This window comes from Ambystoma mexicanum, chromosome 1p, assembly GCF_040938575.1.
Source record: "Ambystoma mexicanum isolate Mex_15411 chromosome 1p, UKY_AmexF1_1, whole genome shotgun sequence".
NCBI classification, from domain to species: domain Eukaryota; kingdom Metazoa; phylum Chordata; class Amphibia; order Caudata; family Ambystomatidae; genus Ambystoma; species Ambystoma mexicanum.
The window spans coordinates 1,389,414,314-1,389,439,798 of NC_090921.1; the positions used below are offsets into that span (position 1 = coordinate 1,389,414,314).

The 25,485-nt window shown below is 45.9% G+C and overlaps 1 protein-coding gene across 1 annotated transcript in view; it reads left to right on the plus strand.

Moving 5' to 3' along the window:
* The window catches only part of MYLK3 (myosin light chain kinase 3), a 529,860-nt gene extending 504,940 nt beyond the window's left edge, over positions 1 to 24,920 (plus strand). Inside the window, exon 13 of the mRNA XM_069607066.1 lies at positions 13,998 to 24,920. Coding sequence (XP_069463167.1) covers positions 13,998 to 14,069 — 72 coding nt within the window. The 3' untranslated portion in view covers positions 14,070 to 24,920. The remainder of the gene's footprint in view (positions 1 to 13,997) is intronic.
* Positions 24,921 to 25,485: the final 565 nt, after the last annotated feature.

Below are 25,485 nucleotides of genomic sequence, written 5' to 3' on the forward strand. Positions count from 1 at the left end.
AGGGTAACTGGCCTATAGGGACACAGCCTACATGGGCATGTTTTCATACCATAGGATAGCAATATTAGTTCCATTATGGGCAAAGACATGTGTGTTTGTATTTATTTATTTATTGTTTACTTGTTATGCTCTTATACGGGAAGCAAATACTGTTTCAAAGCGCCCACAGGGCAATAGGGAGGGGACAGGGGATGAAAGACAATGGAATTGCAACAATGATTAAATACTTAAATACAACAAAACAATAGAGCCAATGGGGAGGGGAACACAAACCTACTATGCCTTGTGCACGTGCAGAGGGGATGTGGGGATATTTGGCCTGTAGTGGCAGGGCCTGCATGGACATATATTAATACCATGTCATGGCATTGTTACTGGCAGTATGGGCAGAGTGTTCTTACCTGGTGATACTGTGCTCCATTGGCACAGCTCTTGGACATGTTTTATCCCGTGGCATGGCAATATTACTGGCAAGGGTAAAGCCAAAATGAGTGTGTTCCTATGTGGGCATACGGGCATAAAGTGACACAGGCAGCATGAAAATATGGTCTTACAGCGGCAGAATACTGGGATATATTGTGTGCAAAGGCATCACGAACATATCTTGGAAAACGCCCCCGTGTACTGTTGGTAACCTGGCAAATATTTATATATTTTTTAATGTAACCCTACAAAACCAATTGTGTAAATTGTATAGCTTTTTCCCCACCAATGAAAATATTCGCTTGCACCACTGGCTTTCACTGAAGTCGGACATGAGTCAAGAGAAACTTGAAACAAGCATTGGCAAAGCCAGTATACGTACTTGATCGTTTTTGAAGTTCGATAGAGTACATGTGACTTACTGTGCATCCCTGATCATGAATGGATTCACTCTTTCAGGCTTGTTTGCTTCAAGTATGGCCTTGATCCTGCAAAAGAACATATTAGATATTCGTGTGACTTGTTCAGAGATTACAATTTAAAAAATAATTAAAGTTATTGATGCACAGAACTATAAAACTTTAGATAGCATAAAATGGCGGGCTCAATCAATGGTCCCCTTTGGGCATGTGTTCCTTTATTCAATCGTTACTGCAACAAGTCCAGCAGCTCGAAAGGGCAAGGAGGTTCATTTTGCATCCTAGTGCAAACCAAAAAGCAACGGATGGTTGGCAATAAGCCTTTCTTGAAAGATTTTGGTAAATTAAGCCCTGCTCGGGGCTGATGGTTGGCACTGTATGAGCGTACGACAAATAGCCTTACTTACGCCATTTATCGGGCACCGTAAATGGCACTTCCTATCACCTTATGATAAAATGCTGAGCTAAGCATGGGCGTGGACCCGCTTCCAGCAGTTACGCTATTTAGTGGGTACAGTTTAACTCCTCTATATGATAAAACGCAGAGCTCTGCATGGGTTTGGCCCACTTCCAGGACTTACGCTACTCAATGATCCCTTCCTTTCACCTTAGAATACAGAGCTCGGTATGAGTGTGGTGGGACTCAAAGCCCTTATTTCATTTATTGGGAGGCGTGAATTTCACTTTATACTGCCTTATCACTTTTCAACCTGCCCCTTTCTTAGCACCTGTATTATTTTTCTTTCTGCCCTTTTCTTTGCCATTTAGTGCCATACTCCCTTTCCGTGCTTTTCATCGAGAGTGAAGCTCCTTCTCCCTCGATCCCTGCTCTGCCATAAGTGCGTCTGGAGCCTCGCAATCATGCTTGACTCTGCGTAATGATCTGGCATAGCCTTTCGTTAGCGCCCGCTGATCACCAACTCTGTCCGGGACTTCCTGTGCTGCGGCGCTGTGGCGCTCTCCTTCAGGTTTCTTCCAAGGCTGCCATGCGTTGCTCTGGGGATGACCTGCACAGCGTTGCACCGCCGGGGGAAACAGTAAATCCCAGAAGATGATCACGCAGAGCGTTTTCTCACAAGACCATGCTCTGGCCACCTTTTGCAAGCCTGCTCTGTTGTGAGCGGGTTTGCGTTTGCTTTGAGGTTATTCTGTTTTTTTGCCATTGACCGGCACCGCAGTTCGACGCTGCGGCGGTGTGCTGCAGTGTGCGGTGCTCAGTTCACCCTTTGCGGGGGCCCTGCTTCCTCTAGCGGTATCCGCAGTGTCTGTCCTATGCTCTGCGCTTTTGCTCCCATTTTGCGCCTGTTTTGTTTCCGTTCTGTACGTACTCCCAGACCGTGCTTTGTAGCTTTTTGTACCCGGCAGCATTAAACAATGTTGCACTGCCTGCCCAGGATCACTGCCATGTTTACCACTGGTACGACGCCTGTCCAGGGTTTGTTAGTGTGGCGGTGATACACTACCAATGAATGCAAAGTATGCCCGAGATAAGCCTGGCAGTGTTTTTGTGCTGGGGAGTGGCATGCGGGTGGCGGGTGTCATGGATGGATGACAAGTGTGACATGACAGGCAATACAGTAATGACAGTTGCGGGAATGAGGAGACTGACGACCAGGATGTGAGGTGGAAAAAACTTTGGCCACAAGCTTTATTTTAGTACCAGCCATGGTGCAAAAGAAAACCCAGCCATAACATCACATAAGGATAACAATACTATATTTTGGGGACAGAGGGAACAGATGAGCGGGGGGCCCTAATCCCAATTAGGGGCCGCTCGAGGCTGATCCCCGCCGCCAATCATATGAAAGCTTGTGACAATTGTTTGGCCCCAGCGTGCGAGCTGTGACATGTTCATAAATTGCTTGTCCTTTGGAGCAGGTTCAGCCTGCTTTCTCTTGTCCTTTCCAGGTGAGGTGGGGAGGTGTGCGCTTGTGTGCCTTTTATTGCTGTCCAACCTGACCAGGTTTAGCACTTGCGCCCTCTCTTGCTCACAGGGTGTTTTTCGCTGAAGTTATGGCTCTTGATCCATATTTCTTGATAAAACAAAACCCCGCGTTGTGAAGCCTTTCACTTGATACTCCTCGGGATGTGTTCTTAGAGCCATTTTGATTTTTTGATCATGTGTTTTGTACTTTTCCATGAATGGAGGCGTTTTAGCCTCTTGGTCTACTCTTTGGAGGTGAATTTGGCACTTTCTACACACATGATCCACTTGATTTTTTGAAGCCCCCACGCTCCGTTTGTGGGCTAGTTGTTTCCTCGGGGGTGGGTTCTAGGAGCCTTACTAGGGTCTTCCCTGCTCCTGATCCACTTGTGCTATGAGACCCCTTCCGCGCATTAGGCTGCTTGTTTTTACAGCTGGGGTGGGTTCAAAGAGCCTTACTGGGTTTTTACCCTGCTCCCGATCCACTTGCATTGTGAGACCCCCTCGGCGCTTAGAGCTGCTTGTTTTTACAGCCGGGGTGGGTTCAAAGAGCCTTACTGAGTTTTTACCCTGCTCCCGATGCACTTGCATTGTGAGACCCCCTCAGCACTTAAAGCTGCTTGTTTTTACAGCCGGGGTGGGTTCAAAGAGCTTTACTAGGTTTTTACCCTGCTCCCGATCCACTTGCGTTGTGAGACCCCCTCAGCGCTTAAGGCTGCCTGTTTTTACAGCTGGAATGGGTTCAAAAAGAGAGCCTTACTAGAATTTTCCCTGCTCCCGCTCCACTTGTGTTGTGAAACCCCTTCAGTGCTTGTGTTGTACTATTTCGTTGCTGGGGTGGGTTCTACGGGCTTAGCTGGGAACTTCCCCTGCCCACGATCCACTTGCGTACCCCAGTGCGCTTATCTTGGATAAAAAATGCGAGGGGGTGGGTTCCGGAGCCTTACTAGGAACTTACCCTGCTCCTGATCCACTTGTGGTGAGACCCCCCCTTCTGCATGCATGGAGGTGGATACTTGAGGTTTGCTAGTACATGTTTCTGCTCAAGTTCCTCTCTCCTTTTCGGCTTTGTAATACCCCTAGAGCTCCCACCTGTATTGATGTTCTCTGGTGGATTCTGAGCGCCTGTGTCTTCTATAACTGTATTTTCCTAGAATATTAACTAATAGACAAAAGACCCCCTGGTATTTTAAAAAGGCCCTTCTTGGAGTTGAATTTTTATGTTTATTTTTTAAAGTGAGGCGTTTTAGCCTCCCCTAATGATATGATTGTGTTCCATCTTCTACCTGGCCCTCGCTATAGCTTTTCCTTACAGTTATTTGCAGGGTGGGAGGGATGGTTTTTAGACCTGCAGCCGTCCTGCTGCTGTTCGTGGCTGACGGGGAGGAAGCATGAGAAGGGCCACCTTGCCCCCGCCAGATAAAGGCAAAATTCGGCCTGGGGGCAAGGCGGCCCTTTCTTTGAACTTCAAAAGGCCCCCGCTCAGCATCCGCAGGATGGGAAGGGGGGCCTTTGAAGTATGGAGGGCAAGGTGACAGTGGGCAGCGACTACCGGTTGTCACCTGCCCCTCTCACCTCACCCTCCTGTGCGGAAGAAGCGCTGTCTGGGTTCCCATTGTTAAGGGACCCAGCAGCCCGACCCCACCATGTGCATGCTAAGTGGGGCAACGCCAAAAAGGTGCTGCCCCACCGGACTTCGCACAAATCCCCCACCTCCCAGCTTACGGCCCCGGGCCTCCCATCCGGGTGGGCCCGGGTGTATAAGCCTGGAAGTGTTTTTGTGCTGGGGAGTGGCATGCGGGTGACGGGTATCATGGATGGGTGACAATTGTGACATGACAGGCAATACAGTAATGACAGTTGCGGGAATGAGGAGACTGACGACCAGGATGTGAGGTGGAAAAAACTTTGGCCACAAGCTTTATTTTAGTACCAGCCATGGTGCAAAAGAAAAACCAGCCATAGCATCACATAAGGATAACAATACTATATTTTGGGGACAGAGGGAACAGATGAGCGGGGGGCCCTAATCCCAATTAGGGGCCGCTCGAGGCTGATCCCCGCCGCCACCCTGAGGGGATGCTGACCGGCGTCTCCCAGGTCCCCCCAAAATAGGATATTATGAATATCCTCCGGCTGCCAGGGTCCAGAAAATCTTCCTGGTGAAGATGTCCATGCCTTCAATGGACAGGTGAAACCCGTCACTGCAGAACATGGCCTGGTTGTGTACCGAGATCCCATGTTTAATAAATTTGAGGTCTAAGAAAAGGCAGAAATCGGCCACAGCTTTGTTCAGTTTGCGCCTAGAAATCTCCATGGCTTTGTTGGCGCGGGATGATTTCTGACATCATCACTTCTGTTCGAAGTCTTAGCATGCGGGCCAGGGATCTGAGGGAGGTGCAGATTTAAGCCAGAAGAAGCTTCCTGCCCAGCTGAGGCAAGTCATTGCCCCCGAGATGGGTGGATGATGGGATAATCGAGGGGGGGGGGGGTAGGAGGATACTATTAGATCAAGTCTTTCCTGATGTATCTTTTGTAAGCCCCCGATTTCCAACCCCCAATCCCTTTTATGGCTTTCTCTTGCAACCCCCCCCCCCATCCAGACTGAAGTGGCTGCTCCTATCCTGAAGGAGTGGGATCCAAACTCAGTAGGTTTCCATCCTATAGCTATTATAGTCTTCCTGAGGACAGACCTCACCTGGAATCTACTGAGGGCAGACCCATTTTTGTGTGTGAATAATTGCCCCCCCCCGGCTGGGGCGCTTGTTCATGAAGGCCCTGGTGGTGCAGATGGGGCAATATTCTGTGTCCTCAATGCAGTACAGGTTGATGATCCTCCCTTTTCCTAATTGGTCAGTTTTGGACCTGCACAGTTTCACAGCCCTACCTCTGATCCTGTGTTTTTGGAGGCTATCTCGCTGATCCTGAACACCCCAGAGTAGTTGAGTGTGAAGGCAGCTCTAAATAGTGAGGTCTCGTAGGCATTGTTACATACTGCAGGGAGGGTGTCTAGCAGAATTTTTAATTTAGCAAAATTGAGGGGGCGCCTGGTGTCTGTCTTGAACCCCTTCCATATTGGACCAACCCTTGAGAGCATATCTGGTTAGTGCGCCGTGGGTGGGGTCGGGTGTCCCCGCTAATCTAGTGTAATATGAAACTGCTGCCAGATGGGATGAAGCCCATGCCTTCTTTTTGCTTTGTTTGAAAGCCCACTCCATAAAGTCATTGACATGACTTTCCTGTATATCCCTGATGTTGGTGACTTTTGTGATGTTTCCAAAATCAGTCAAGCAGTTATTGTACATTTTGGCAGTTTTCTGTGCCGGCGCCTTTATTGGCCAGTTCCCCTAGGACACCTTTAGGCTCACCTGTAGGAGTGTGGTGCCGGGAAAGGAAACCCCCTTTTTTGCCCGGGCCCGGAGGGGAGGGTAGAGCTGGGAGCGGGCAACTCATGGAAGAGCTGTGACCGGCTGGCTGGAGGGGCTGCCTTGGATGTGTCCATGATGGCCCAAACCTCTTCTGGAACTGCTGTCCTCCTGGCTTCTGCCTGTGGGTTTAGTGCCTTGCAAGTGGAGAAACTGAAAACGGGACAGAGCGTCAGCGGCCTTATTATCTTTGCCTGCAATGTGCCGCCCAATAATTACCATGTTATTTTCCAGGGTGACTTTTGTCATTTCTCTCAACACTTTTAGCACCAGAGGGCAGGAGGCAGCACCCTTGTTTAAAATGTGTACAACCGCCATGTTGTCTGACCATGTGACCAGTTCTGTGCTAGCCAACAAGTCCCCCCATAAATAGAGTGCCATCCATATGGGGAATATCTCTAGCAGTGTGATGTTCCTGGACCAGCCCCTCCTCTGTCAGCTGGGAGGCCAGTGCGCAGCGCACCACTTGTTACCAAAACATACCCCAAATCCTTTGCTGCCAGCAGCATGTGTGAATAAGGACCTTTTGTCTGCTCCATTCATGGTTTTGCGCCATATCACCTGGCCATTGAAATTGTTAAGAAATGATTCCCATATGGCCAGGTCTTGTGTTATTTCCTTGCCTAATCTGATGTGGTGGTGTGGCTTAGTAACCCCCCTCATTTTTAGTTCCAGGCTCCTGTTAAAGATCCGGCCTTGGAACATGATTCTGGTAGCAAAATTGGGCTTCCCAGCAAGGGACTGTATTTCCCGCAGCGTCGCCTTGTCCCTGCCTGTCATCAACCTTATTGTCTTTAGAAGGTCCTCTATTTTGTCTATGGGTAGGCAGCATTCCCTCTTGGAAGAGTCAATCTCTATGCCTAGGAATGACAGGGTGGTGGTGGGTCCTACTGTCTTCTCAGGCGCCAGTGGAACCCCTAATGCCTGCATGGTTTCACTAAATAACTTTATGGATGAGCTGCATAGGGGAGACCCTGCTGGGCCAGTGAAGAAGAAATCATCTAGATAGTGTACCATTCTGGCTCTAGGCATGGCCTGTTGGAGTACCCTTTTTAGGAAAGAACTGAACTGTTCAAAGTAGGCACACGCGATGGCACAGCCCATGGGGGGGCATTTATCAAAATAGAATTTGTTGTCAAAATGGAAACACAGCCACTGGTAAGTGTTCTTGTGCACAGGCAGCAGCCTGAATGGTGACTTAATGTCGGCTTTGCCCATGAGAGCGTGTCTACCTGACCGGTTTACTAGGTCAACCGCATCTTGCACGCAGCTGTAAGAGACAGTAGCCTCAGCGGCAAGGATGCCAACATTGAAAGAGCTTCCGGGTGAGTGCGATAAATGGTGGATCATCCTAAACTCCCCCTGCTGTTTTTTGGGCACAATGGCCAGGGGGAAGTATAAGAACTCAATGAAGGGAGGGTGTTGGAAGGGACCCTCAATCCTCCCTAGGTTTAGCTCTTTACCAATTTATTCTCTTATTATGCTGGCTAGGGAAGAGGCAGATTTTAGGTTTTTGGGTATAGTGGGAGATCCCTGGCCCTTGAATGGGATCTGAAACCCATCTTTGAAGCCCTGACCCAAGAATTATCTAGCTGCAGGGTCAGGGCAGTTCTCTAATATTTTTATTAGTTGGTCAATTTTTATTGGTGAGGCCCCCATCTTATAACTAGTACATGTTTTTACCCTCTGTGACTTTTGGGCTGGGCCTGGAGGGAGAGGCTTTTGTGCAGTCGTTGCTGCTGTGGCCACCATTGCATGTGCTGCATTGGTGCTTGTATCTGCACTCAGTGCGCTTGTTGCATGACCCTCTGTTGAAATACCAGCAGGTCCCCGGGGTGCTCCCTTTGCCCCCCCGTGCTGCGGTTGCCAAACTGCCCTTGATTCTGCCCTGCTTTTTGGCCCCCTGGGGACGGTCTTCGAAACGGGTGTTTGTTTTTGTTGGCATTTGCACTGTCTTGTTGTGACCTATGCTGGTTATGCTGCCTGTTTCTATCCCTTCTGTTGCTTTACTGCTCTTGGTCCTTATTATTCTGAGCACTCTGAGCTGCGTTTTCTTTTAAGACAAGGGAAATATACAGTTTGGGGTCTTCCTCTTCCCAGCCTAGGTCAGGGAATCTCTGCATCTCCTTCCTGAACTCTCTATCATAGTTCAGCCATGACTCCCACCCAAAGGTTTTGTGAATCTCCAAAATCCTGTGGTGGTAGGCAATCAGTGCAGTGCCCTTTTCTGGGTATTTTTCTAGGATGATTGTTGATAGGATTTGAGGCTTCTCAGTCCTGACTATTCTACTCCAGTGTGGGCCTCTTTGCTCTCTCTTTTTCTTCCTCTTTCTTATCCCCTTTTGAAATGCCAAAACCTGATTCTTTGTATTCCAATAGGCAAAAAATATCAATGAATTGCTTTTTCCAAATCTTTCCCTTAATTTCTCGCTCTATGTGCCGTGCAATAGTCCTTTTTAGGCTTCTATTTTCACTTTTACCGGCTGTGCGCCTCCCATATTTAGTCATATGTGGGCTTGGAGACATAACATCATTGCTAGGCCCAACCCATGCTTTAAGGTGGCCCTGGTCATCCTCGCCCCCAGATTCCGACTCTTTGTCTGTGCTGCCACTCTCGCTTCTGGAGCTGCTCGAGTCACCCCCGTGCCTCATCTTTTTCCCAGCACCCGCACCCTTGTGCCATATTAAAAATTGTTCTAGCATAGGCCCCAAATCATTGCTTTTCACAGTACCTGATTTTGATTTTCTTTTGGTGCCTGGGTGGGTGTCTGAATAGGCGGGCATGCTGCGGACGTCAAGGCGCTGCTTCTTCCTGGCCGGCTGCTCCCTTTCTGCAGACCCCTCATCGCCGTCGAACTCATCTTCCAGGGCGTCTGTGTCATCGTCGTTGAGGCTGGTGGATGCGAGCTCTGCCATTCTTTCTTGCACTACCTCCATGCCATGGACTGCTTCCGCTGCTTTGGCCCATTCCAGGAGTAGTGTTTCTTTTTAGGGTTAAAGTGTTGGCCATCACTTTCCTCTTTTGGCCTCTGAGTGCTAGTTTGTAGTGGGCTGTCCTTGTGTTGCCCACTTAGTGTGCTGTGCCCCTGTGTGCTCGCTTCTGACCAATGCTGCCAGGGGTCAAGCACTACCATATGATGTAGGGTGCCTTCCTTCTTCTTTATGGCACCAGTTATGAGTTACACTTCTTGCTCCGTGTCTTCGTGCTTCCAAAAACTTGTTTTGCGCTTTTTTGCTGAGTTAAGAGCTGTCTGCGTTCTCTGCAGATGCTTGCTGGTGCTGTGTTTTGGAAAGGAGACGGCCTGTCAGCACCACCGTGGTCCTGCTCTGTGGTGGTTTGGCCTGGAAACAAGGATTAATGTAGAGCCTTTTCTTTCGCCCAGTTCGGCTTATTATTATCACCGCATTCAGCTCCCCAGGAGTTTACAGAGATCACTTTCTGCAGGGCTGCCTTCCGCAATGTGCTGATGTGCTAATGCGGAAAAATTCAATATTATGTATACCAAGTTCGCAGTTCGAGTTTTACCTCTCTCGAGGTTGCTCTGTGTCGACCTGCTTCCAAGGCTGAGGTTTTTAGCCTTTACCGTTCCAGGCACGGGCTGCTTTCTTGCTTATGTTTGTGCAGCGTCGCCTCAGTGTCCCCAGAACAGCTGTCGCAATCGCAACTGTGTCGGAGGGGCCTGGGACGGAAAGCCGCCCTTCCAAGCGCCTCTGCGCAGGGTTAATAGGTCGCCGCATTGAAGCTTTTCCGGGTTGGCAATCGCTGCTTGGGGAATGTGAAAAGACCTACCATGCCTTGGGCGATTAGAGGGCAAAAATATTCCTCTTTGCTGCTTCCACTCCTGAATGTGTGCCCGGACCAGTTTTGTGCCTCCTGCTGCCACTCTTCAGTTCCCTGTCCGTCCGTTGTATTACGACGGCTTGTTTGTTCTCTGAGCACCGTCGCTGTCTGTAGGGCTGGTGCAGCTGACGTCCAGCAGTGCTCTGCTGAGGCCAGATGAAAGACACCGCAGGAGTGCAGAGACTTCTTCCAGTCTCAAAAGCGTGTTCTTTTCCGGCGAGTTCCGACCTGCAGCCGTCCTGCTGCTGTTCGTGGCTGACGGGGAGGAAGCATGAGAAGGGCCACTTTGCCCCCGCCAGATAAAGGCAAAATTCGGCCTGGGGGCAAGGCGGCCCTTTCTTCGAACTTCAAAAGGCCCCCGCTCAGCATCCGCAGGATGGGAAGGGGGGCTTTTGAAGTATGGAGGGCAAGGTGACAGTGGGCAGCGACTACCGGTTGTCACCTGCCCCTCTCACCTCACCCTCCTGTGCGGGAGACGCGCTGTCTGGGTTTCCATTGTTAAGGGACCCAGCAACCCGACCCCACCATGTGCATGCTAAGTGGGGCAACGCCAAAAAGGCGCTGCCCCACCGGACTTCGCACAAATCCCCCACCTCCCAGTTTACGGCCCCGGGCCTCCCATCCGGGTGGACCCGGGTGTATTCTGGGCAGTCGCCAGTGTTACCCATGTTTTCAGAGCTTTTTCATAGCTTGCTGGACTCGATGTTCACTCGTAGCCTCGTTCTTGGGCCCGCGCCACTCTGCTTCCGCTGCGTCAGGTCACCGGGGGCTTCCCTCCCGCTCTGATGCAGTTTCTAGTCCTTGTTGCCAATAGGTGGCCGCGCACAACCAACCCTGCGAAAGGTAACTCACAGATAACTCAATCAACAAGGGAAAAAAATATACAGGATGGTTGCCCTCGTCCAGTCGCGAGAAGGGAGGCCTGCCTCAGTCTCCTTTGGAATACAGATCACTCCACGCTCTGAAAGTCACACGGGCACGTGACATGTGACAGTACTCCTGATTGGGAGAAAAGACGTTAAACAATCCACTATTGGATTACATCTGTGTAGTGCAACAGATATGAACGCTTAGTGCATTGGCTATTGTATGGCAAAGCATTTCCTGTTATCAGGCCAACGATGAAGACTGCTTCTTGGAAGCCTTTTCTTTACTGTAGCAACAGTGTTGGCGATATTTTGGCTTATGCCAAAAAGCGCCAAAACAAAAAAATAATTCCTTAAAGAAACCCAGTTGTAGTCTAGATGATATGGTATCAGGGTGAGTTGCGCATGCGCTTGCCCTTCTCGATAGCAGATATGGTGCTCCAGTGTCCTCTCTCTGCAATGAACAATAACACGGACAGGTAAAAGAGTGGGGCTTATGATTACTTGGTTGAATCATGGATGGTGTTTTTAGTGGTTATCAGCGGTTTTAACTGCTTAGCCGTCGTCCGTGCTTCTAGCTCCTACAGCAGTGTATATTAGACAGCTTTGCACACCATATATCTACTGCGGGTAAATTGCATCGATAATATTGTACCCCACTACACTCAGTGGTGTGTCCACTATCATTTGACTGGGGTGGCGCCAGTGGGGCTCTCACGTATGCAAGGGTGGCATGAAGTATGAGCACACACACAACAATCATAGTTTAGGATAATGGAGTGGCACCTGGTGTGGCCAATCAGATTCCAGAGGTAGCACGTGCCACCCCAGGCCACTCGCTGGACACGCCAATGACTACTCTACCCCCTCGTAGAACAGTGGTCTGTTGCTACAAAGCTGGGTTCACGCTGCATAAAACCGATCACATGCACCTTGCATAGGGAAAGGAATTGATGGCCAGATATTCTTTGCCACCGACTTTTATATTCAAATGATATGTGAAATTGTGGTTTGCGGAAGCATAATGTTAAAGATCATGTGATGTCATCCATAGCAGTAGGGTAAAAGGATATGTCACTTCGGCTGTTTGTATGATTTTTGTGAAATGATGGCAATGTGTGACATCTCATGGGAAAAACAGCCCCACAACACTACACAACATAATTTGATCTATGGATGAATCATCAGAATAATGCAATATCCTGGTTAGGGCTTGAACTAAGAATTACCCCATCACATAGACTGATCATTAATACATTGTGATTTGGTAATAACACTTTAGTGTGATGAAGAAATACGGAGTCAATAGCTTTTCCTATTCATGCCGAATGAAAAAAAAAAACCCGCCCTGAGTTTTACACGGTTCTATGTCCCTATATCGCCGTGAGTTTTTTTCGAAAAAAACTATTTTGATAAAACGAATTGAATGTTTTTATTTTTTTGTTGGGGTGTCCCCCCAAATCCCCTCCCCTTCCCTTAATTATAAACCCTACCCCAACAACCCCCTCCCCACCCCTTATAGCCCCTTGCCCCACCCCATATGTTTAGATGAGCTTTTTTTCTTGACAAAAATTACATCAAAAAAGCTCCTCGGGGTGAAACAATGCGCTACCCTCTTGCAGTCGGTCTCATTCCTCCATCACTTAGTGGCCATCTGATAGCCATGCTTTGGGCAATTCTAAAGCCGGAAGAAAATTGTCTCATATAATGACAGCATATGGTTTAGTACAGCTGGTGAAAGAGATATCATTATGTGATGTCATTTCTGGCATTGGTGTGTTTGTAATCCTTCCTCTGCTTTTCCTCAAGTATGTGTGCAAAGGTTCATCTTTAGACAGGCACTGCACCCCTTCACATGTCATGTTTTAATTCTTTTTATTTTGTAACCTTAAAATACACCACTGACATTGATATGGGTTCGCATTATGCCAACACTGTATTTTTGCTATGGTTATTTGTGGATGCGTTAATGCAAAATGCACAATGTTCACAATTCTTTTCGATGTTCTTCTCAATTTCGATGTATAAGCATATCTGCAAAATATGTGTCATAAGATTTGAATTCACTTTTAACGTATTTTTATACCATGAAAACCGCAATATAACCCACCCCATGTCCTATAGCGGTGGTATTAAAAAATGTTTGGGCTGAGCCCCCTCTCGAGTAAAAATATTGTTGCTGACCCCCCAGATGCCATATCTGCTATATTTTCGATTATAAGTAGTCATCGTAATCCCTTTTTGAAGAGCCTTGTACCCCCCTTGGGCATCCTTCGACGCCCCCCCAGGGGGACCAGCCCCACAGTTTGAAGACCACTGTCCTATAGGCAGAACTCACAGCAACTCACATGTTCACTAAAAACTCCACGCTGACCACAGATCGTTTTGACTGACGCTGAAATGCCATCTAGACTTCTAGTCAACTAGGATCCACTACCTTTCCCTCTTACAAAATAAACCCCTGCTAAGCTAAATGTGAACTGTATTTAATGCTTTCCCTGTCATGTACTTTGAATGCAAAAAGAAACCATCCCTCTTCTGAGAATTGGCTACTGCCTTTCAATTCATAATGTCGATAGGAGCATATGCAATTTCCATTGCAAATTCTGCAAGCATCCATTGAAATAGGCAATCGCTCTGCTAGATCTCTAAGCTTTCTCCTTTCGAACACCTTTCTGAAATGTAGGACACCTGTGTATAATATCACTTCTTTGTCTCTCTCCTGAAAGAAAGTAGGGCTTCTGTGCCATGACTCCTATACCTCTCAATTAAGGTCCACAGAGATTCTTTGTAATCTTGCCACTTGATGTCCACCCCATTTGCGAATCATAGAGCATGTTTCCTACTCAGATAATCCGAGGAACGGGGTGGGAATTCCTAGAGATCTTATTATGAGAATGGCGGGCAAGGTAAGAACAACCATCACTGACAGCACCCCACGGTTTTACCATTACCACCATACTGATAACAAGCACCAACGTCCAAACAGAAGGACATTAATCCTTTCAAACTTCTCACTGCGGAACATTTAAACTCGCTGTTGCAGGATTAATTGCAAACATGTATTAATGACTCCTTTCTTCTCCTCTTGGTTCCTAGAAACATTTCCATGTGGTTATGGCAGCCAACCGTTTAAGGAAGTTACAACAGATGTCCCTGAATGCTGCCTAATGAGGTGTTGTGGACCTGCTATTGGAAGAGCTGCTACACCTGTGTCGAAGCTGCAGACCTTCATGGAACAAAACATGCATCAAATTGCCAAATCCGATGCTTTTAAATGATGTAGCTCTTTGCTGTGAGCTTCTTCAGATATTTGAAGTACCAAGATGGAAATGTCCTCATCTGATTCGACTATGGTTGTAGCAAAGATGTCACTCTTGGATGCTTCGGCTACACTCACCTGCTGGGCTAAAACGTTAAACCTGTCTCCTTACGATAAAGCCAAACATGTCTTTCCCAAAAGAGGATCACGCCCCTGTCTTCGCTTCTGAAACTCGATTATTTCCTCTTTTGAGTTTGGAATCCAAAATTCACTTGCAGCCTTTTATCCTGTTTTGAGTCATGCAAAACAAATTCACCCCTTTAAAAAGCAGACCAATAGATTACTTTTTACAAGTTCAAATTCAAATTCTTAACATTGTTTTGCATACTTTTAAATACATTATGGGGACTGAAACACTGTTTTTAGTTAGTGTTAAGAAATGTAAAGTTAACTTGAGAAGTTACACATTTCAAATGTTCACTTCTAGAACTAATTTCGAAATGAATGACAGTTTCTTATAATGAGCCAGAAATACTTCCAGGGATAACGACACATTTTGATCTCAATAAAAATCGCTATCTCTTAACCTTTGTTACCTCCTCATCTGGATTCACCAGAAGTGGCTGCCCTTGTGCTTAGTCTGCTCGATTACTGTAACTCTCTGTATCTATCTCAGCCTAAGGGTCTTATTCAGCGGCATCAACGGCTACAAAATGTGGCTGCCCGGGTCGCCACTGGTTCCCCCTACGGTGCCCAATATCCCTGGTGTTGCGTTCACTACACTGGTGCCGGTGACCCAGCGCATTGTTTTTAAAGCTCTAGGCCTGGTCCATCGCACCTTGCATGCTCAAGTTGCTGAATATCTTTGTGACAAGTTCTCCCACTATCTTCCCACACAATCCTTGATTCGGTCACAGCTCGCCTTCTTGTTGTCCCTCTGATCCGACGCTGCCGTATTGGTGGTCGTGCTATTTCAGTTGCCGCAGCTCCGCTCTGGAATAGCCTTCCACTGCTTTTTGAAAAATGTGGTCAATCATCACAGCTTTAGAAAGGCCTTGAAAACCTACCTGTTCTAGTAGTTCTACATGCTGGTCTGCTCTCTCTCCTACACCAGGGTCATGATACCCTTGGGTGAACGAGCGCTTAATAAATGTCCTTAACATAACATAACCCATACACAAAAGCAATGCAGAAATGCAATGCTGGATGACTTGTCTATCCACTTTCATCCTCATGAACAAAAAATGCACATCCCCAATTTTGTTTATGACCAAAGTGGGAAGCCCATGCATTTCCAGCATTGATATACCCTTCTGGGTGAGGATTACAAGAGAAGATGACAAACCTCTGTTGCAGTAGGGTAATCCATCAATGCCTGTTTTATGCACAGGCCACGGTCAACCACAACTCAAGGTGGGAATGAGGACTTCGAACACATCGTTCTTGGGGCTGGAAAAAGTAAATGCAGTCAAAATGGTGACCATTGTGCTAAAATATTCCTGCGTACATGAAAAGCCGACTAGGATGCCAGAGAAATGGGTTCAGTCTAAGTAGTCTAGCTGACAAATTAAAGTGCAAATATGTTTTTTGTGAGCATGTAGATGAAAAGTTGGAATGGACAGTTCTGATGATCAGAAAAGGTGAGCCTGGCTTGTCATTGTGTTGTATCACTCAGAATTGCAGAATTCTACTAAAAATGAGTAATGCCACCATTTCACTCACTCATAATGCAGGTGGTATCAACTACCAGATTCCCTGTTTTCTGGACTTGAGATGAGAGTCGCCGTAAATTAACTTTCCTTTTCCTGGATCCATTTAAGAAACCAGATTCTATAAACTAAATGTAATCCTAACTAGTTTTAATTCCATGGCCCGGGCATTCAGTGTGAAGTGGCTAAATCGTGTTGACCCTCATCAGGTGGAAATCATTTTATGTGGACAAATCCATAAAAAACAGGAAATCTCTCAAACCTACAGGGTCCTCCAATAAACCCAGCCGTGCAAATGTAATCACATCTTACGCTATTGCAGTGGACCACACCCCAAACTCTGCATTCAAAGGATAGTCAAATAATCCCCAAAAGGAAAGGAAAGAAAAGCTGCAACCTTTCTTGATGAAGGGACAATATAAAAATGTTTGACTCAGATGAGGCATCCGATTATAGAACAATCGCAGAACTCCTCTTTGTGGCCCTATTCATGGTCACTGACACCCCTCACCCCATGGTATGTTCCATAAACAAACAGTATTAAAGGCCTAATGTAGTTTTGGAATATTTCATGGAATGGAGACGCCCTGCTACCTGGGGTGTCAAATTGGAAGAGGATAGAGACGTGTCTGTGACTCAGTGGACAAATGCATCCACTACCGGGGCCTGTGTTTGTCCTTCTGGTCACAGGTACAGATCCCAGTAGGTCCACTCAGCCCTTCATCCTTCAGAGGTTGATAAAATGAGTACCCTTAAATATGGTAACAATGAACATCTGTTATCTGTCAATAGCGCCAAGATGCCCCTCTTGGGGATGAACGTGCACTCGACAAATACACCTGTTATGATGTTATCCAGATGAGAGAGAGTCTCTCAATTGTGATTTAGCCGTGTTTGTTGCACCCAGCAGCATTTGCCTGTGTTAATTGCCGTTAGCCCCAGACCATACCAGAAATTGTCTGTACGCCAATTGCCAATAAACTGACTATTGTGCCTTCCTCATTCAGCACCCACAACATTGCTCCTAGTCTTCCCTTCGTGTGCGTCTGCCAGATGGCCACAGGACCAGATAATTCACCCCAGGGTCCTTCCTTGATCCTACGGTGCAAGCAGAATGCAGTCCACCACTATCCCCCTCCGGTTTTAATTTAGAAATGTTTAGCAATTTGGTGGAGGGTTGACCCAATCTTTTGTTCTCAAAAAACAACCCAGACTTCCTGCAGCTATTGCAAACTGTTTGGACCGGAATCAAGAGTTCAAGGTTTTTCAACCTTTTTTTGCACTGACAAAATCCATCGGGATAAGAATGTTGCTTATTCTTTAGCAAGGCAGAGTCCTGCCCACCCCTGTATAGCCGGATGGCATGAACAACTGAACATGTTTTAGAGGTTTCCTTGAGCTCTATAGGCCAGGCTAAGGCCCAAGACTTGGTTTTAGAGAGGTCTTGCATCAGCACATTTCACGTGTAGTCTCTATCACAGTCTTTCCAGTAGGACATCTCTCACCATTTCAATGCTTCCCTCTGATGATGCGATAGCCTAAAATGAAGAAACTCGCCTTTTTCTGGAAAAGGCAGAGAATGTTCTTGACTACAGCTAGCATGACAAGCTAGCCACCCTTTTGACGCCTTAGTGGACCAGGGGGCTCTTGTACCAGGGACGCCATGCTGAAAGAACAACCGTGCAACCTCCTCAGAGTGGTCTCAGAGCTAGGATCCACCAAATCCAGCAAGTTTTGGGAGACTAAAGGCATGAAATGAATGATGGTGTGAGAGACAATTCGGACAATGTGCTACCGCTAGAAAACGACCCACAATAAATGCTTCGAACTGTGCAATAACTCTCCCTCAGTAAGTAGATGTTCATACCCTCGCCCCTCATGTGACCAGGATCACAAAGATTTGCAGTGGGACAAATCAGGAGATGCCCAGGGAATCCAAGGTTTTCTACTTCTCCCTCACACCAGATTCACAAAGCCTAAAATGTGCAAATATTTGCGAATCACTTTTGCACATCAGCCCCTCAAAAATGTTCCAGAAGGCTCCAGGTTTGCTCCGGATGCTGGCTTTGTGAATAAGGTGTAAGGCAGCAGGAGCAAATCTCAGATGTCCGGAGCCTTTCCATAGAAAATGACGGAAGAAAAGAACATATGGCATAACTGTACGCATTTCGCCTATACGGAAATTACATACGGCCGAATAATTCAAACAATTATTCTATCTTCACCCAGATGAAACAATCATTTCTGTATTGTGCTTTTATTTTGCTGCTTTCATTCACATACCTCACTTTATATGAACATGCATGCGCCTTCGCGAACGCTTGTTAATCCAACAATCATTTCCGAATTGCACGCACATTTTGCCAATTAACGTGCAAATAGCCTGCTGCTTTCAGTCACATGCCTCACAAGAGTTTAACATATGTGCGACCTCGCTAACGCTGATTAATTGAATAATCATCTCCATATTGTGATGACCTTTCACTATTGAACGCTGCCATTTTAAATAATTATCTGCAGCTTTCATACACATGCCTCATATGATTTTTACATTTATGCGCTATCGCAAATGCTGATTAAGCCAACAATCGTTTTCATCCGCCTTCATAATGCTTCTGGTTTCGTTTTGTAACAGCCGATAAAATCACCTTTTTGTGTCCCCCTTCTAATGGGGCCTCTATTCCCCCTAATTGTCACAGCGCGGAAGCGCGCCAAAATGAGGGACCCAGAGACCGGGAGAAAGAAGTGTGCCTTTATTTGCTTCCTCCCTATCTCTGCCGACGAATGCGGCAAAACCCCCAGTGTGCATGCGTGAGGGCGCGCATTTCTATTGGTCCCAGTCCAGCGTGATGAGGCCTCTCGTCACGCTGCATTAACCGTGTCCTTCCCAGACACGACATCTACTCTCGGCAAAATAAAACACTGTACTCATAGTTAGTTTTACATTTCTTCAATCAATCTCACAGGTCTTGTGATACATCGTTTTGGTCTTGCCTACATCTCCACTGCGGGTCTAGGTTCCGTTGAGCCTGCATCATCATTTCTTGACCTGTCATGCTTGCCTTCTTCACGGTTCTCCTTCCCGTCGTGCTCTTTCTCTCTTTCACAATAAAGCTTGAATTGTGACATGTTCCGGGTGATCACCCTGCCCGGAGATCGCGCAGTCACCATGGATCCTGGTCTGTGTGATTACTAAATGCGCCCGATCGAACCTTGACTCTGATTTTCGTTTTTGTTTCCGACACACGAGCACCATGTCTCCCGTTTGCAGTGTTGAAGACTTTGCTCTCCGTTTTTCATTAGCTTATCTTTTCATATCACATTTTTTGGCTGTATCCTCTGCCTGCAGAGTCATGAGGCCATGCTCCCGATGCTCTTCTCTGTGGGCAAGTCTCATTCTCACTTTTCTTTGAAACACCAGCTCTGATGGGCGGGCACCTCCCCGTCATTCTGTGCAGGGAATCTCTGTAATCCTCAGCTCATGTTATTCAAGCACTTTCTTTAAACTCCTCATGAACTTCTCAATCATTCCGTTGGCTTGCGGCCATAACGGTGTGATTTTCCGGTGACTTATGCCCATGTAGCTCATAAACTGTGCACATTCCAGACTGCTGAATAGTGGCACATTGTCAGTATTTAGTATTTTAGGAATTCCCCATGCCGAGAAAGTATTGTCCAATTTGGGAATGACAGCTGCCGTGGAGGAGATCATTTGGACAAGAGGGAAACGAGAGAATTCATCCATCACCACCATCCAGTATTTTCCACCTGTAAACGGTCCAAAGAAATCAACTGCCACATGTGTCCACAGAGACTCTGGCAACTCTGACATCTCGAGTGGTTCTGGGTTGTTCGGTTTTGACGTGCACTGACACAGTTGACATCTTTTTATCGTGCTTTCCACAATTGCATCAATTCCTGGGAACCACATGGCATCTCTTATCTGTGTCTTAGTGGCCACCATGGCACAGTGCCCTTCGTGCCCAGCCCATCTTTAAGATAGCTGTTTGGTGATCTCTCCAAAAGGTGCAATGATCGTAGCAAAATCCTTCAGGTACCTGCTGCAGTAACTGGCAATACCCATAAACGACCTCACTTCACTAATGTCTTGTGGGGGAGAAATGTCTGCCATTGCGGTCATTTTTCCAGGCTCAAGTCTCATTTCATCTTGCGAGAATACATGTCCAAAGAACTTGAGGTGCTTCTTGTGAAATGTACATTTTTTGGCCTTTAGTGTTAGCCCCGCATGAGAGAACGCCAGATGCACCTGATGTAGTGTTTCGATCGTGTTGTTCGAGATCCACACCAAAAACTAAAATATCGTTGCTGTAATTAAAGCAGTTCTTGATGTGTCTAATTACTCTCCTGATGCTCTCCTGAAAGATTTCAGCAGGCAACGATATCCCAAAGCTTAATCTCTTGTACAGAAACAAGCCCTCGCAAGTTGCATATGTAGTTATGCAATGTGATTGTTCATCCAGTAGTAGCTGGTGATACCCTTTGTATAGATCAAGCTCAGTGAATATTTTTGCTTCATTTAGCATGCTAATCATATTGTCCAGATGCATACCAGGATGCCGTTATCGTTCGATTGCTTTGTTGGCTTGACGCATGTCCACACACAGCTGGATTATATCGAATGATCCTTTCTTGGGCACTGCCACCACATGCAAGACACACAGAGTGGGACCGGAGGCAGGTTCTATAATGTCTTCTCTCAATAAACATTGAATCTCGTTCCCTAACTGCGGTTGTAGGTGAATGGGTATTTGTCGAGGGTGCTGCGCTACTGGAGGTACTGATCCATCTATGTGAAGGGTAACTGGGTCTCCTTTCAAGCATCCAATTCCCTTGAACAATTCTGGAAATCGTTGCATTACTGGCATTCCATGTTGGATGGTATACATCACTGTGGCAATTTCATTTCGAGGGCCACGGATCTCCCCAAAAGATTACTTCCCGGCACATCTACTTGAAGGACATGCAACTCTGCCATGGCTTGTTGCCCTTTGTGTCTTAGTTGTATCGAGAATGTTCCTTGGTTTTGGACTGGACCCCTGGCGGCCCACTGGAATAATTTCAACTCTGATGGTATCAGGTTGGGCGGATGCACCATTTTGCGACATTCTGAGATGCACTTTATGTTTAGCGTAGCTCCCGTGTCAATGACAAACTTGGCAGGGTGTTGACCTACTTGGATATAGATGTCTGCTTCCGGGCCAGTCACCATATCATTCATCATATATGCATACTCATGCATGGTTCTTTCTTGCACTGCTGGGGATGAAACAGACCTCCCAGTTATTTGCTGGGCATGACTGACCAGATCTTTTCTCGCGTTGACGTCTCTTCTGGGCCCTGGCGTACGCATACTGTATTCCTGTCTGGCCCCTCTGCTGCTGCTTCCTTGCGCCCGGTGCAGTGGTGCATTACATACTCTTAGAAAACAGAGAGATCCAAATTATGAAAAACTGTGTCCCCTGCACACTAAGAGGCAAAAGCCTAAAAGATATTATGTAGAATTACAAATAGAATTCTATTCTAAACATCAATTTCTTATCATAAATGATTCAAAATAGTCAAACTGGAGATTCTAATGATTAGCATATAAAGATTCAATGACTCCTTTCCATTAGAAGAGACAATCATTTCTTTTTTATTTGTTTCTGATTGGCCCAACGCGTTTCGAGTTTGATACACTCTTCATCAGGGGCAGCAAATTCAACAAAATTTCACAAGTATCTACAAAAGAGGAAATTAATTACAATATTACAATTTTTAAATTTTTAGATTGATAAAATTATATTTAAATGTTAAAAATTTATTGAAACAAAGTTTTCCAAGAACATTGTTGCATTATGAAGACATCCTGTCACAAATACCAATGGGATCCTAATGATGCCTAGATGCAAAAATGTATTCATGTTGGTCAGAGAAGATAAATATGCCTATTTGTAAAGAATGTGTTGTACATTCTTACAGTTCATATTAGGAAGAGAATTCTAAATGCTAAACCCACTTTTTATGTGTAGAAAAATGTCCTAACTCAAGAATTGAGAACAGGTATTGCTATTGAAGAAATATAAAATGCGTCTGTGGAAGTAAGCATAATGTATTTGTCCAATACACTCATTAATATACCTAAGGTAATTCGATGTCTGTAATGTCAGAGAATGGTAGCAACAGAAGATTGTGCAAGCCATTGCTTAAAATAATAGAAAGTGTCCTTAAAAGGAACTCACCCTTCTTCTTGAAGGTTGAAGAAAAAAGATTGTAAAAAACGGGATAAAGTCCCGATCAGGCTTGAATGCTTAAGCATTGATCATTGAGGTTGAGCAAAAAGCAGGATATTGTGCCCATCATGCCGCTCGATAAAGCTGTCTCGGTTCTCCCAAGCTGTAGAGAGCGAGAGCATTGGTTTAAGGAATGGGTATAGAACAGAAATAAAAATATACATATACAGGAGCGTGGCCTATCTGTAACTTACTTGGATGTAGAATAGTTCACGATTGAGATTCTCGATCAGGAACCACTGGAGATGCGGTCAGGAAGAGCTGCTTTCTGACCTCACCTTCATGTATCTGTTTTTATATGATAATGAGGTACCATTACATACTCTTGCCATGTAGTTTTCCCTTCCACAGTTGGCACATTTGTGTCCAAATGCAGGCCATTGCTTGCCTTCCTCATGTGGGAGCGGTAGACTGCACCTATAGCATTTTCCAGTTGAGCCATACCTTCTGGCTCGGGCATTGCTGAATGTGTTGCCTCTTCCTCCTTGACTGATGTAATATGCTTTCCCCTCACCCTTGCTTGCTCAATCTGTGTGGCCTAGGAATCAGCTCTCGCTTCGGTCGTTGCCATTTGCAAGATGGTGACAAGTGGAAGAGGTTCGAAGTATAGTTTATTCCTGAACTGGGATGATAGGCACCCTACAATAATTCTCAGTCTAATGGGTTCTTCATTTGAACATTTGTGAAAGTCACACTGAGCCACCAATTTGCGCAGTCGAGTCGCCAACGCATCCATGGACTCATCCGTCATTTGACATGTTGTATTGAACGTATGTCTCTCATGGTCTATGTTGCGTTGAGGGTCAAAATATGAACACAGTGCCTCCCTGAGTCCCTCACATGTCTTTACTTCTTCAGGCGGGAATGCAGGGATGAGATCTTCAACTTCATCTCCCACTAAGTTGATGAGTAGTCTCCTGGCAAATGTATCTGCTGCTTTCTCGTAGTATGCAGCCATGTAGTTCTACAACCTTCGCAGCCATCTTTCCCATCGCTGTCCCAAGGCTTGTTGGTCACCCATGTCAAAATGGCCTGGCCGGCGGAAGGCAGCTGGCCCCCTCATCCTCGGACGCTTCCCTTGCCGGCCTCTGACCTTCGCTCTCTTCACTTCCGGACATGTTGACTGCAAACCTTGCACTCCAGGAAGGTGTGGTGCTCACCAGCTTTATATATATATGACCAAGCAACTAGTTGTTTTGAAACGCATCATTTTTGCTGCTGCCTTCCCTGACCACTCTTTGTGGAGCTGCACAGATGATTTTAACACTTATAATTTTTTTGAATAAAGAAGACATTTTAATTCTACTTTGTGGACTTGGTGATCCTTCATTGACTGTGCGCTGTCACAGTGGAATACCCTGACTGAGAGTGCGACTCAAACCTGCTAGTGTGTACACACAGGCGAATGTTGTATATATATTTATTTTTTTATGAGGAGGTGCAAAGATCCTATCCTCGTCACAAGATTTTGTGTTTCCCTTCTTATAGAACCTCTATTCTCCCAAACGGTCTCTACGCGGAAGCGCGCCAAAATGAGGGACATGGGGACTGGGAAAAAGAAGTGTGTCTTTATTTGCTTTCTCCGTTTCTCTGCCGACAAACGTGGCAAAACCCACAATGCGCATGTGGGATGGAGCGCCCGTAAAGCTGCACATCTAAATTCTCTCCACTGCTTTTTTTTATTAGTCATTGCGTAATCATTTTCTCACCGCCATATTACGCGTGCTTATCTTTACTCACTTTTTTTCCCGATCAATGTAATTCTTCCATTTCACTTACCTCAAAAGAACCCAGAAGTTCTCACCCGGCAAATTAATCTAAGGTAACAAATACTTTGCACTCTCTATTTATAAATGATAAAAGTAATTTCAGTTTTATTTTTATAGCGATTCTGCTATATATTCATAGACTTCATTTTGTTGCAGGCAGGGGTGTTGCTGGAAAAGATCTGGGGCTATGCTAATGTCGGGACTGTCGGGACTGGGGGCTAGCTAGCCTTTTGGTTGTAGTCTCTGAGATTCTATCCGGGGCTACAACCAAAAGACCCGGGGTTATAGCCCCCTAAACCATTCCCTAGCAACGCCTGTGGCTGCAGGTTCAACATTACTCGTTTATTTTTCCTGCTGACTTTTTGGATTGACAATTTCACGTACAATTTCACATACATCCGTCCGAGGCTTATCCGGAATTTGTTCCAATGCAAATCTTTGTGAATCGAATCTTGGATCTTTGGATCATTCCCCTTGGAAACAGATTGACCGGCCATGCAGCGGCCTGTGTGCATGCGTAAAAGCGGTTTGGCCTACAGTCTAGCAGCATTATTTCTGAGATGTCACATTTAACATTTGCTTGTAGACTGCACTGTATGATTGCTCAGGCACTGCCAGATGAAGCCAAAAGCTGACCAGCAGGTACCACATGGTCCAACGCACTGTATTGATCACAGACATCTAGAGTCCTGTTGTATGTATTACTTAAACTTTGTGTATCCGGAAACTGTTTTTATCTGTGATTTATGTTATTTGAAAACCAGCATGGAAATTCTGCAAGTGTTTATCTGATTTTTTTTCTTAACAGGATCAGAGTATCAAACCCGCCTTTGAAAAATACATATCCTTATTGTAAATTCACTTTGCAAATGTTATATTTACTGTAGATGTCACTTTTGATAGGCAGAGGCATCAAACTCAATCTTGACATGTATTATTGAACAAATAGCACTTTTTCTGAATATAATAAAAGGAAAATGAATACAAAATGCCCTTTTTTATCTTTGGCAATATTTGTAGGGAAACCCTGTACAGAAGCCTGCTGCAGCTAATTTTTCAGTCTTTTTTGCTATTATATATTTATTATAGTCTTCTTAAAGGAAAAGCATATAGTAGCTATGCTCATTAGCTATATGCAGTCCTTCAGTTAACCTTTTGGGAGAGAAAGTCAAAAGAATTCCTAGCGTACCGTCTTTCTCTAGTGCAGTGGTCTTTAAAATTTTTATACTGAACACCCCCTTGAGTAAATATATTGTTTCTGGGCCCCGAAACAAGCTATAACTGCTTATATTTTCTAACAAAAAACAGTTACCATAATCCCTTTTTAAAGAGCCCTGAGCTCCCTGGACATCCTTCCGGCCCCTGTAGGGGTGCCAGACGCACCGTTTGAGGACCACTGCCCTAGCAGAACTACGACTAGTGGACAGAGGAAAAACAAATTGGTTCACCACACCAGAGCAATCAGTGGATTACCTAGAGCACCAACATAAAGATCAACTATGCCAATGGGATTCCTTCTAGGTGGACACCTGACTGCCCACCAATAAACAAAAT